The sequence below is a fragment of the Bombina bombina genome, unplaced genomic scaffold (genome assembly GCF_027579735.1).
Source record: "Bombina bombina isolate aBomBom1 unplaced genomic scaffold, aBomBom1.pri scaffold_546, whole genome shotgun sequence".
NCBI lineage: Eukaryota > Metazoa > Chordata > Amphibia > Anura > Bombinatoridae > Bombina > Bombina bombina.
In genome coordinates, this window is record NW_026511389.1 from 15,001 (window position 1) to 28,165 (window position 13,165).

The 13,165-nt window shown below is 47.9% G+C and overlaps 1 protein-coding gene across 1 annotated transcript in view; it reads left to right on the forward strand.

Annotated features, from left to right (window-relative positions):
• LOC128643725 (nuclear factor related to kappa-B-binding protein-like) overlaps positions 1 to 9,659 on the forward strand; it is a 24,399-nt gene extending 14,740 nt beyond the window's left edge. Inside the window, exon 3 of the mRNA XM_053696553.1 lies at positions 8,386 to 9,659. Within this exon, the coding sequence (XP_053552528.1) occupies positions 8,386 to 8,511 (126 nt within the window). The 3' untranslated portion in view covers positions 8,512 to 9,659. The remainder of the gene's footprint in view (positions 1 to 8,385) is intronic.
• Positions 9,660 to 13,165: the final 3,506 nt, after the last annotated feature.

Sequence of the window (13,165 nt, forward strand, 5' to 3'; positions counted from 1 at the left end):
GACAAAGCCTGCACAGCGCACACATGCAAATCACAGAGACCAAGCCTGCACAGCGCACACATGCAAATCACAGAGACAAAGCCTGCACAGCGCACACATGCAAATCACAGAGACAAAGCCTGTACAGCGCACACATGCAAATCAGAGACAAAGCCTGTACAGTGCACACATGCAAATCACAGAGACAAAGCCTGCACAGCGCACACATGCAAATCACAGAAACAAAGCCTGCACAGCGCACACATGCAAATCACAGAGACAAAGCCTGTACAGCGCACACATGCAAATCACAGAAACAAAGCCTGTACAGTGCACACATGCAAATCACAGAGACAAAGCCTGCACAGCGCACACATGCAAATCACAGAGACAAAGCCTGCACAGCGCACACATGCAAATCACAGAGACTAAGCCTGCACAGCGCACACATGCAAATCACAGAGACAAAGCCTGCACAGCGCACACATGCAAATCACAGAGACAAAGCCTGCACAGTACACACATGCAAATCACAGCGACAAAGCCTGTACAGGGCACACATGCAAATCACAGAGACAAAGCCTGCACAGTACACACATGAAAATCACAGAGACAAAGCCTGCACAGTACACACATGAAAATCACAGAGACAAAGCCTGTACAGCGCACACATGCAAATCTCAGAGACAAAGCCTGTACAGGGCACACATGCAAATCACAGAGACAAAGCCTGCACAGCGCACACATGCAAATCACAGAGACAAAGCCTGTACAGCGCACACATGCAAATCTCAGAGACAAAGCCTGTACAGTGCACACATGCAAATCTCAGAGACAAAGCCTGCACAGTGCACACATGCAAATCACAGAGACAAAGCCTGCACAGCGCACACACACCACAGAGACAAAGCCTGCACAGCGCACACACCACAGAGACAAAGCCTGCACAGCGCACACACCACAGAGACAAAGCCTGCACAGTGCACACATGCTAATCACAGAGACAAAGCCTGCACAGCGCACACACACCACAGAGACAAAGCCTGCACAGCGCACACATGCAAATCTCAGAGACAAAGCCTGCACAGCGCACACATGCAAATCACAGAGACAAAGCCTGTACAGCGCACACATGCCAATCACAGAGAGAGAGCCTGTACAGCGCACACATGCAAATCACAGAGAAAGAGCCTGTACAGCGCGCACACACCACAGAGACAAAGCCTGCACAACGCACACATGCAAATCTCAGAGACAAAGCCTGCACAGCGCACACATGCAAATCACAGAGACAAAGCCTGCACAGCGCACACATGAAAATCACAGAGACAAAGCCTGTACAGCGCACACACCACAGAGACAAAGCCTGCACAGCGCACACATGCCAATCACAGAGAGAGAGCCTGTACAGCGCACACATGCCAATCACAGAGAGAGAGCCTGTACAGCGCACACACACCACAGAGACAAAGCCTGCACAGCAAAAAATGCAAACCTCAGAGACAAAGCCTGCACAGCGCACACATGCCAATCACAGAGACAAAGCCTGCACAGTACACACATGCAAATCACAGAGACAAAGCCTGCACAGCGCACACATGCAAATCACAGAGACAAAGCCTGTACAGCGCACACATGCAAATCACAGAGACAAAGCCTGTACAGTGCACACATGCAAATCTCAGAGACAAAGCCTGTACAGGGCACACATGCAAATCACAGAGACAAAGCCTGTACAGGGCACACATGCAAATCACAGAGACAAAGCCTGTACAGGGCACACATGCAAATCACAGAGACAAAGCCTGTACAGGGCACACATGCAAATCACAGAGACAAAGCCTGCACAGCGCACACATGCAAATCACAGAGACAAAGCCTGCACAGCGCACACATGCAAATCACAGAGACAAAGCCTGCACAGCGCACACATGCAAATCACAGAGACAAAGCCTGCACAGCGCACACATGCAAATCACAGAGACAAAGCCTGCACAGTACACACATGCAAATCACAGAGACAAAGCCTGTAAAGCGCGCACATGCAAATCACAGAGACAAAGCCTGCACAGCGCACACATGCAAATCACAGAGACAAAGCCTGCACAGCGCACACATGCAAATCACAGAGACAAAGCCTGTACAGCGCACACATGCAAATCACAGAGACAAAGCCTGTACAGGGCACACATGCAAATCTCAGAGACAAAGCCTGTACAGTGCACACATGCAAATCTCAGAGACAAAGCCTGTACAGGGCACACATGCAAATCACAGAGACAAAGCCTGTACAGGGCACACATGCAAATCACAGAGAGAGAGCCTGTACAGCGCACACACACCACAGAGACAAAGCCTGCACAGCGCTCACAAACACCACAGAGACAAAGCCTGCACAGCGCACACATGCAAATCACAGAGACAAAGCCTGTACAGCGCACACATGCCATTCACAGAGAGAGAGCCTGTACAGCGCACACATGCCAATCACAGAGACAAAGCCTGCACAGCGCGCACATGCAAATCACAGAGACAAAGCCTGCACAGCGCACACATGCAAATCACAGAGACAAAGCCTGTACAGTGCACACATGCAAATCACAGAGACAAAGCCTGTACAGGGCACACATGCAAATCACAGAGACAAAGCCTGTACAGGGCACACATGCATATCACAGAGAAAAAGCCTGTACAGCGCATACACCACAGAGACAAAGCCTGCACAGCGCACACATGCCAATCACAGAGAGAGAGCCTGTACAGCGCACACATGCAAATCACAGAGACAAAGCCTGCACAGTGCACACATGCAAATCACAGAGACAAAGCCTGCACAGCGCACACATGCAAATCACAGAGACAAAGCCTGTACAGCGCACACATACACCACAGAGACAAAGCCTGCACAGCGCACACATGCAAATCACAGAGACAAAGCCTGCACAGCGCACACATGCAAATCACAGAGACAAAGCCTGTACAGCGCACACATGCAAATCACAGAGACAAAGCCTGTACAGCGCACACATGCAAATCACAGAGACAAAGCCTGCACAGCGCACACATGCAAATCACAGAGACAAAGCCTGCACAGCGCACACATGCAAATCACAGAGACAAAGCCTGCACAGCGCACACATGCAAATCACAGAGACAAAGCCTGTACAGCGCACACATGCAAATCACAGAGACAAAGCCTGCACAGCGCACACATGCAAATCTCAGAGACAAAGCCTGTACAGCACACACATGCCAATCACAGAGAGAGAGCCTGTACAGCGCACACACACCACAGAGACAAAGCCTGCACAGTGCACACATGCTAATCACAGAGAGAGAGCCTGTACAGCGCACACACACCACAGAGACAAAGCCTGCACAGCGCACACACACCACAGAGACAAAGCCTGCACAGCGCACACATGCAAATCACAGAGACAAAGCCTGTACAGCGCACACATGCCAATCACAGAGAGAGAGCCTGTACAGCGCGCACACACCACAGAGACAAAGCCTGCACAACGCACACATGCAAATCTCAGAGACAAAGCCTGCACAGCGCACACATGCAAATCACAGAGACAAAGCCTGTACAGCGCACACATGCCAATCACAGAGAGAGAGCCTGTACAGCGCACACATGCAAATCACAGAGAAAGAGCCTGTACAGCGCGCACACACCACAGAGACAAAGCCTGCACAACGCACACATGCAAATCTCAGAGACAAAGCCTGCACAGCGCACACATGCAAATCACAGAGACAAAGCCTGCACAGCGCACACATGTAAATCACAGAGACAAAGCCTGTACAGCGCACACACCACAGAGACAAAGCCTGCACAGCGCACACATGCCAATCACAGAGAGAGAGCCTGTACAGCGCACACATGCCAATCACAGAGAGAGAGCCTGTACAGCGCACACACACCACAGAGACAAAGCCTGCACAGCGCACACATGCAAACCTCAGAGACAAAGCCTGCACAGCGCACACATGCCAATCACAGAGACAAAGCCTGCACAGTACACACATGCAAATCACAGAGACCAAGCCTGCACAGTACACACATGCCAATCACAGAGACAAAGCCTGCACAGCCCACACATGCCAATCACAGAGACCAAGCCTGCACAGTGCACACATGCAAATCACAGAGACAAAGCCTGCACAGCGCACACATGCAAATCACAGAGACAAAGCCTGTACAGCGCACACATGCAAATCACAGAGACAAAGCCTGTACAGTGCACACATGCAAATCTCAGAGACAAAGCCTGTACAGGGCACACATGCAAATCACAGAGACAAAGCCTGTACAGGGCACACATGCAAATCACAGAGACAAAGCCTGTACAGGGCACACATGCAAATCACAGAGACAAAGCCTGTACAGGGCACACATGCAAATCACAGAGACAAAGCCTGCACAGCGCACACATGCAAATCACAGAGACAAAGCCTGCACAGCGCACACATGCAAATCACAGAGACAAAGCCTGCACAGCGCACACATGCAAATCACAGAGACAAAGCCTGCACAGCGCACACATGCAAATCACAGAGACAAAGCCTGCACAGTACACACATGCAAATCACAGAGACAAAGCCTGTACAGCGCGCACATGCAAATCACAGAGACAAAGCCTGCACAGCGCACACATGCAAATCACAGAGACAAAGCCTGCACAGCGCACACATGCAAATCACAGAGACAAAGCCTGTACAGCGCACACACCACAGAGACAAAGCCTGCACAGCGCACACATGCCAATCACAGAGAGAGAGCCTGTACAGCGCACACATGCCAATCACAGAGAGAGAGAGCCTGTACAGCGCACACACACCACAGAGACAAAGCCTGCACAGCGCACACATGCAAACCTCAGAGACAAAGCCTGCACAGCGCACACATGCCAATCACAGAGACAAAGCCTGCGCAGTACACACATGCAAATCAGAGACCAAGCCTGCACAGTGCACACATGCAAATCACAGAGACAAAGCCTGCACAGCGCACACATGCAAATCACAGAGACAAAGCCTGTACAGCGCACACATGCAAATCACAGAGACAAAGCCTGTACAGTGCACACATGCAAATCTCAGAGACAAAGCCTGTACAGGGCACACATGCAAATCACAGAGACAAAGCCTGTACAGGGCACACATGCAAATCACAGAGACAAAGCCTGTACAGGGCACACATGCAAATCACAGAGACAAAGCCTGTACAGTGCACACATGCAAATCACAGAGACAAAGCCTGTACAGGGCACACATGCAAATCACAGAGACAAAGCCTGCACAGCGCACACATGCAAATCACAGAGACAAAGCCTGCACAGCGCACACATGCAAATCACAGAGACAAAGCCTGCACAGCGCACACATGCAAATCACAGAGACAAAGCCTGCACAGTGCACACATGCAAATCACAGAGACAAAGCCTGTACAGCGCACACATGCAAATCACAGAGACAAAGCCTGTACAGGGCACACATGCAAATCACAGAGACAAAGCCTGCACAGCGCACACATGCAAATCACAGAGACAAAGCCTGCACAGCGCACACATGCAAATCACAGAGACAAAGCCTGCACAGCGCACACATGCAAATCACGAGACAGAGCCTGTACAGCGCACACATGCCAATCACAGAGACAGAGCCTGTACAGCGCACACATGCCAATCACAGAGAGAGAGCCTGTACAGCGCACACATGCAAATCACAGAGACAGAGCCTGTACAGCGCACACATGCCAGTCACAGAGAGAGAGCCTGTACAGTGCACACACACCACAGAGACAAAGCCTGCACAGCGCACACACCACAGAGACAAAGCCTGCACAGCGCACACACCACAGAGACAAAGCCTGCACAGCGCACACACCACAGAGACAAAGCCTGCACAGCGCACACACCACAGAGACAAAGCCTGCACAGCGCACACATGCAAATCACAGAGACAAAGCCTGTACAGCGCACACATGCAAATCACAGAGACAAAGCCTGTACAGCGCACACATGCAAATCACAGAGACAAAGCCTGTACAGCGCACACATGCAAATCACAGAGACAAAGCCTGTACAGCGCACACATGCAAATCACAGAGACAAAGCCTGTACAGCGCACACATGCCAATCACAGAGACAAAGCCTGTACAGCGCACACATGCCAATCACAGAGAGAGAGCCTGTACAGCGCACACACGCCACAGAGACAAAGCCTGCACAGCGCACACACACACCACAGAGACAAAGCCTGCACAGCGCACACATGCAAATCACAGAGACAAAGCCTGTACAGCGCACACATGCAAATCACAGAGACAAAGCCTGTATAGCGCACACATGCCAATCACAGAGAGAGAGCCTGTACAGCGCACACATGCCAATCACAGAGACAAAGCCTGCACAGCGCACACATGCCAATCACAGAGACAAAGCCTGCACAGCGCACACATGCAAATCACAGAGACAAAGCCTGCACAGCGCACACATGCAAATCACAGAGACAAAGCCTGCACAGTACACACATGCAAATCACAGAGACAAAGCCTGTACAGCGCACACATGCCAATCACAGAGACAAAGCCTGTACAGTGCACACATGCAAATCACAGAGACAAAGCCTGTACAGCGCACACATGCAAATCACAGAGACAAAGCCTGTACAGCGCACACATGCAAATCACAGAGACAAAGCCTGTACAGTGCACACATGCAAATCACAGAGACAAAGCCTGTACAGCGCACACATGCAAATCTCAGAGACAAAGCCTGTACAGCGCACACATGCAAATCACAGAGACAAAGCCTGCACAGCGCACACATGCAAATCACAGAGACAAAGCCTGCACAGCGCACACATGCAAATCACAGAGACAAAGCCTGTACAGCGCACACATGCAAATCACAGAGACAAAGCCTGTACAGGGCACACATGCAAATCACAGAGACAAAGCCTGTACAGGGCACACATGCAAATCACAGAGACAAAGCCTGTACAGTGCACACATGCAAATCTCAGAGACAAAGCCTGTACAGTGCACACATGCAAATCTCAGAGACAAAGCCTGTACAGGGCACACATGCAAATCACAGAGACAAAGCCTGTACAGTGCACACATGCAAATCTCAGAGACAAAGCCTGTACAGGGCACACATGCAAATCACAGAGACAAAGCCTGTACAGGGCACACATGCAAATCACAGAGACAAAGCCTGTACAGGGCACACATGCAAATCACAGAGACAAAGCCTGTACAGGGCACACATGCAAATCACAGAGACAAAGCCTGTACAGGGCACACATGCAAATCACAGAGACAAAGCCTGTACAGGGCACACATGCAAATCTCAGAGACAAAGCCTGTACAGGGCACACATGCAAATCACAGAGACAAAGCCTGTACAGGGCACACATGCAAATCACAGAGACAAAGCCTGTACAGTGCACACATGCAAATCACAGAGACAAAGCCTGTACAGGGCACACATGCAAATCACAGAGACAAAGCCTGTACAGTGCACACATGCAAATCACAGAGACAAAGCCTGTACAGGGCACACATGCAAATCACAGAGACAAAGCCTGCACAGCGCACACATGCCAATCACAGAGAGAGAGCCTGTACAGCGCACACACACCACAGAGACAAAGCCTGCACAGCACACACATGCAAATCACAGAGACAAAGCCTGTACAGCGCACACATACACCACAGAGACAAAGCCTGCACAGCGCACACATGCAAATCACAGAGACAAAGCCTGCACAGCGCACACATGCAAATCACAGAGACAGAGCCTGTACAGCGCACACATGCCAATCACAGAGAGAGAGCCTGTACAGCGCACACATGCAAATCACAGAGACAGAGCCTGTACAGCGCACACATGCCAATCACAGAGAGAGAGCCTGTACAGCGCACACACACCACAGAGACAAAGCCTGCACAGCGCACACACCACAGAGACAAAGCCTGCACAGCGCACACACCACAGAGACAAAGCCTGCACAGCGCACACACCACAGAGACAAAGCCTGCACAGCGCACACAACACAGAGACAAAGCCTGCACAGCGCACACAGCACACTCAGCTGGGCATATATACAGATCTCAGAGGTGAAACCTGCACAGGGCACATGTGCAAATCACAGTAGTTGAAACCTTGTTGGACTTTACCACCAGCCCACAGATGCGAATTTAGCTTCTCATTGTAGAAGAACTTTTACCGGCACAAGCAGTCTGTATAGATCTACACATGTTCTTGTCACTGGTTATATAATTTATAATGATGTGAATGAAGTGTTTATGTATCATCTAATTGTACAATTAATATTTTATATATATATATATATATAAAAGTGTGACTTTGGCTTCATTACATCTGACAGGTTCGTATACAGACCGTTCCAGCCTCTCACCTTCAACAGGGATCATCGCCTGTGTCTTCCAAAGCAGTGTCTACTGTTGTTGTGACAACAGCTCCCCCTCCCAAACCGACCCAGGAGCCGCAGTGAGAGCTTCACTGGTTCATCCTGGAGGACTCATCTTGGTATTTTCCTGCAACTTGGAGGATTTATCTTCCTGGAGTTTCCAGTGCTTTGCAGATCCTCATCCTGGAGGGCCCAGAACATTGCAGTCCCTCATTCTGGAGGGCCCAGAACATTGCAGTCCCTCATTCTGGAGGGCCCAGAACATTGTAGTCCCTCATTCTGGAGGGCCCAGAACATTGTAGTCCCTCATTCTGGAGGGCCCAGAACATTGCAGTCCCTCATCCTGGAGGGCCCAGAACATTGCAGTCCCTCATCTGCAAAACTACATCTCAGCGTTTAGAGAACAGTAGTGCACTTGGTTTCAAGCCACTTTTCCTCTTCCAACAAGTGTAACCTTTTATCAACAAAGCCAGTGACATTGTTAGGACAAACTATAGGAAGCTAAAGCTGATGTCTTGTCTGGCCTCTTCCCATAATCCTTTGTGTTTGTTTTCCAAGATGGAACATAAGATTTGTTGTGGAACACCCCGCTGTTAACATAATTCTCAGCCTTTCTTGTGAAGCTGGTTTAGCTGTGGGGAATGTTGTTTTTCAGACTTGCTTTTTAACATCTGATATATTTTTATTTCTGCTGAAAGTCTAGTAATTTAACAAATGTTTTATATGTGTGAGAGAGAGTGAGCATGCACGCATGAATGAAGAGTTTCTATTTAAAGCTGTAGAAACGGTAAAAAAAGTAATATGCTCAAAATTTAAATTATATTTAAAAAGTGAAAATTACTTAGAAGTTCTTGTTAATATGTATAGCATAAGCTGCTGATTTCTGTCCAAGGAAGACGAGATGCAGGTAGGAAGTCCGGCACTTTATAACAGTGGAATATTTGTGAGTGATCCGTTGTTCGGATTTATTTGGCGTTGTTTGGATTACGGAGGTTTGCCTGTTCTTCATCTAATATATTATTTATTTAACTCTCCAGCGTACAGCCTCGCTAAACCAAACCTTATCAGTCATAGGTGATAAATAGAATATATTATCCAACTTAATGACTGTAGCACTCTGTGACCAGGAGGATTATTGGTCACTGCTTATCGGTATGTTAAAGGGATATTAAAGTCAACAAAAATCTCCCTGTAAATTTTAATTAAGATCTATTAAACAACGTTGTAGTATACTTATATTATTTATTTTTGTCTGCTTTTGCTGTAAAATACCTCTACATGCTATGCTTATTCCACTTCTTCCCAGAAAGGATGAGGTGCCTCTATCTTACTTAGAGGGACATGAAACCCAAAATGTAATGGTTCAGACAGAACATACAATTTTAAACCACTTTCCAATAGAAATCTATTATCAAATTTGCTTTGCAGCAATTCACCACTGGGAGCTAGCTAATCACATCTGGTGAACCAATGACAAGAGGCACATATGTGCAGCCACCAATCAGGAGCTCACTCCCAATAGTGCATTGCTGCTCCTGAACCTGCCTAGGTATGCTTTTCAACAAAAGAATATCAAGAGAATAAAACAAATTATATAATAGAAGTCAATTGGAAAGTTGTTTAAAATTGCATGCTCTATTGTGGAAGTTTAACTTTATTGTTCCGTTCAAGTAGTTTGAAGTTTACCCATTCCTGCAACATTTTACACAGTGATTGTTTAGTTAAAATCAGAAGCTCATTTACTTCTGCCCATAGCTGGCCACAGCAAAGATGAGCAGGATTTATGTTGTATAGGTGGTGAGACTCCTGGTAATTTTCTTCCCTGCCACTGAGTAGGCAAAGATTCCCAAACCTTAAGATCTCTATAATTCCCCTCCCACCTCACTAGTGAATCACTCTTGTCTTTGCCTCCACTGGAGGCAGATGAATAATGAAGATGTGCTTGTTATTCTTCAGTGAGAGGGGTTCTTAGACATAAGTCTTCCACATTTGTCGCGGAGACCTGTCCTTTGCCTTCTCCTTACAACAATTCTCCTATTCCATAGCCTCGGCTGATATGTTGCAGCAGTGGTTTGGCTTTCTACTGTTTTTTTTTTCAATTAGATGAGTGCCTATAGTTTAAGTCTTTTTATTTTATTATATAAGAGTGCTTTGGCCTAGTAAGTTTATTAAAGAGCTGCTTTTGGAGGGTGTAAGTATTTTCCTTTTCTTCAAGAGCTCTTTTTGGAAAAATAACTATACTGTTTGTTTTATTTCCTTCTTAAAATAAGGAGAGTGCACAGCATCATTCCTTACTGTTGGGAAATAATGAACCTGGCCACCAGGAGGAGGCAAAGACACCCCAGCCAAAGGCTTAAATACCTCTCCCACTTGCCCCATCCCCCAGTCATTCTTTGCCTTTCATCACAGGAGGATGGCTGAGAAGTGTCAGAAGGTTTCGTAGTAGTTCCTTAGGAAGGGTATCTGACCTTTGATATGGGACTGCTGTTGTAAGTAGTCTTGTCAGCCTCTGAGTGAGAGCATTGACGAAAGTCCTCGACATCCCCCGTCAATGCCACATCACCAAACACCTGCGGGACCTGCACTGGCTCCCCATCAACAAAAGAATAACCTTCAAGCTTCTCACCCACGCATTCAAGGCCCTCCACAACATAGGTCCCGAATACTTGAACCACCGCGTTACCTTCTACACCCCTGCCAGACAACTTTGATCGGCCGACCAAGCCCTCACAGTCATCCCCCGCATCAGGAAAACCACAGCGGGAGGCAGATCCTTCTCTCACCTGGCAGCCAAGACTTGGAACACCCTCCCGCTGCACCTCAGACAAGCTACCGCCCTAACTAAGTTCAGAAAGGACCTCAAGACCTGGCTCTTCGACTGAACTGCAATCCTCAGCGCCTTGAGACCCTTATGGGTGAATAGCCGCGCTTTACAAGAACCCAAAAGATAGAAAGATAGAGATGCAGGAAGAGTCTTTCTGCGAACCCATCCAGACTGCCTGCTAACAGCTCCTAAGCAATCAGTATTGACAAGTTTCACTGCCTGCTTGTTTTCTCACTCAAGTCCATTTCAGGAGCAATGCTACAAGACTGTCAATTTTTACATATGTTGAAAACGCTAGAAGACAGGGTCACAGTGTGGCTCCTTTTATCTTAATAAAATCATGGGTTAATATCTCCTGAGGGGGATTATTGAACAGTGGGGATTAATCAAATGTGATGCTTTGATTTTATAATGCTTTATGTGAGATTTTATTGGGCTCATAGGCTGTTTATGTGGCTGGAATGCACGGGTTTTTACTTTCACTTTGAGTGCTGTGCAGCTTGTAGCTTGGCTCGCTTTTTCTCATAGCAGGGACCGTCCTGCCTTGCGCACCATGTGACCGGGAGTGGTCTCGCTTTCATTTCCTCTTTCCTGACCGAGCTGGCTGTCGGAGAAGACGCTATTTCTCTGTATTGTCTGAGTCTAGGAGGTGGTGAGTGCCTCAGCCATTGGGAGTATAAAGGTGCCGTTTTTGAGAAATAAAGATACATTTATTTTCTGTGTCCTGCTGTTATTAGCTTAAGCTATGGAGGATTCTCGTATATTAGAGGGTACTCCCTCTATTCCAAATAATAATACCTGTTTATATTGTGAGGAGGTTTTGGTATGCCCACCCTCTGTTATGTTCCACATGCCTTGACAACGGTCAAAGAAGGTTAACTCTTTTAGTAACACTGAGCCGTCCACCTCTGAGGACTCGCCATCTGTGAGGTGCATACCTTACATTCATCTCCTCCTACACATGCAGCTTCCAGTAGCACACTTAATCCTCCATCTGGAGGGGGCCTTTCACTGTGCAGTTACAAAGGGCGGTGTCTGTGGCCCTCAGTCCTTTACCTCGCCCTGCTAAACGCAAGCAAAGGGTTAAACATAGCTATCCTGCCCCGGGGTCATCATGTAATTTATTGGATTTCACTGCTCTGTCTTCATTATCCGAGGATGACTTGCACTCTGAGGCTTCAGAGGATGAACTTTCTGGGACGAAGTCTGCTGCCTCTAAGCCTCCTGCTGCAGAGGAACCAGCCTTTAGATTTAAGATTGAACACTTACGGTAGTGCCTTTAACTTTTCCTTTGCCTGTAAAGATGGCAAACATTATTAAGAGCAAATAGGACAGAATTGGATCTTCCTTTTCCCCTTCGTCTTCCTTTAAAACATTATTCCCGGTGCCGGACTCTCATTTGGAGTTGTGGAGTTCCATCCCTAAGGTGGCTGGCGCTATCTCTGCGCTTGCCAAATGCACTAAAGCCTTGAGAATTGCTAAGTATTTTATCTGTGATGCAAATATGCAGATAATTTGCCTAAATGCTAAGGCTTCTGGCTTTTTCAGTTTGGGCCCGTCGGGCCTGAAGTCCTGGTCTTGCGGATATGACTTCTAAGTCCAGACTTCTTCTTCTCCCCTTTAAGGGAAAGATTTTATCTGGTCCAGGCCTGGAGTCCATTATCTCCACGGTTACAGTCGGCAAGGGTGCCTTTCCACTGCAAGATAAAAAGATCAAGTCTAACGGAAAAGTTTCTAATTTTTGTTCCTTTCGTTCTAATAAATCCCAACGACAGCAGTCCTCAGCTAAACCTGAGCAAACCAAGAGTACTTGGAAGCCTGCTCAGTCCTGGAATATGTCCATGCAGAGCAAGAAGCCCGCCGAGACTGAATCAGCATGAAGGAGCGGCCCCCCATCCGGCTCTGGATCATGTA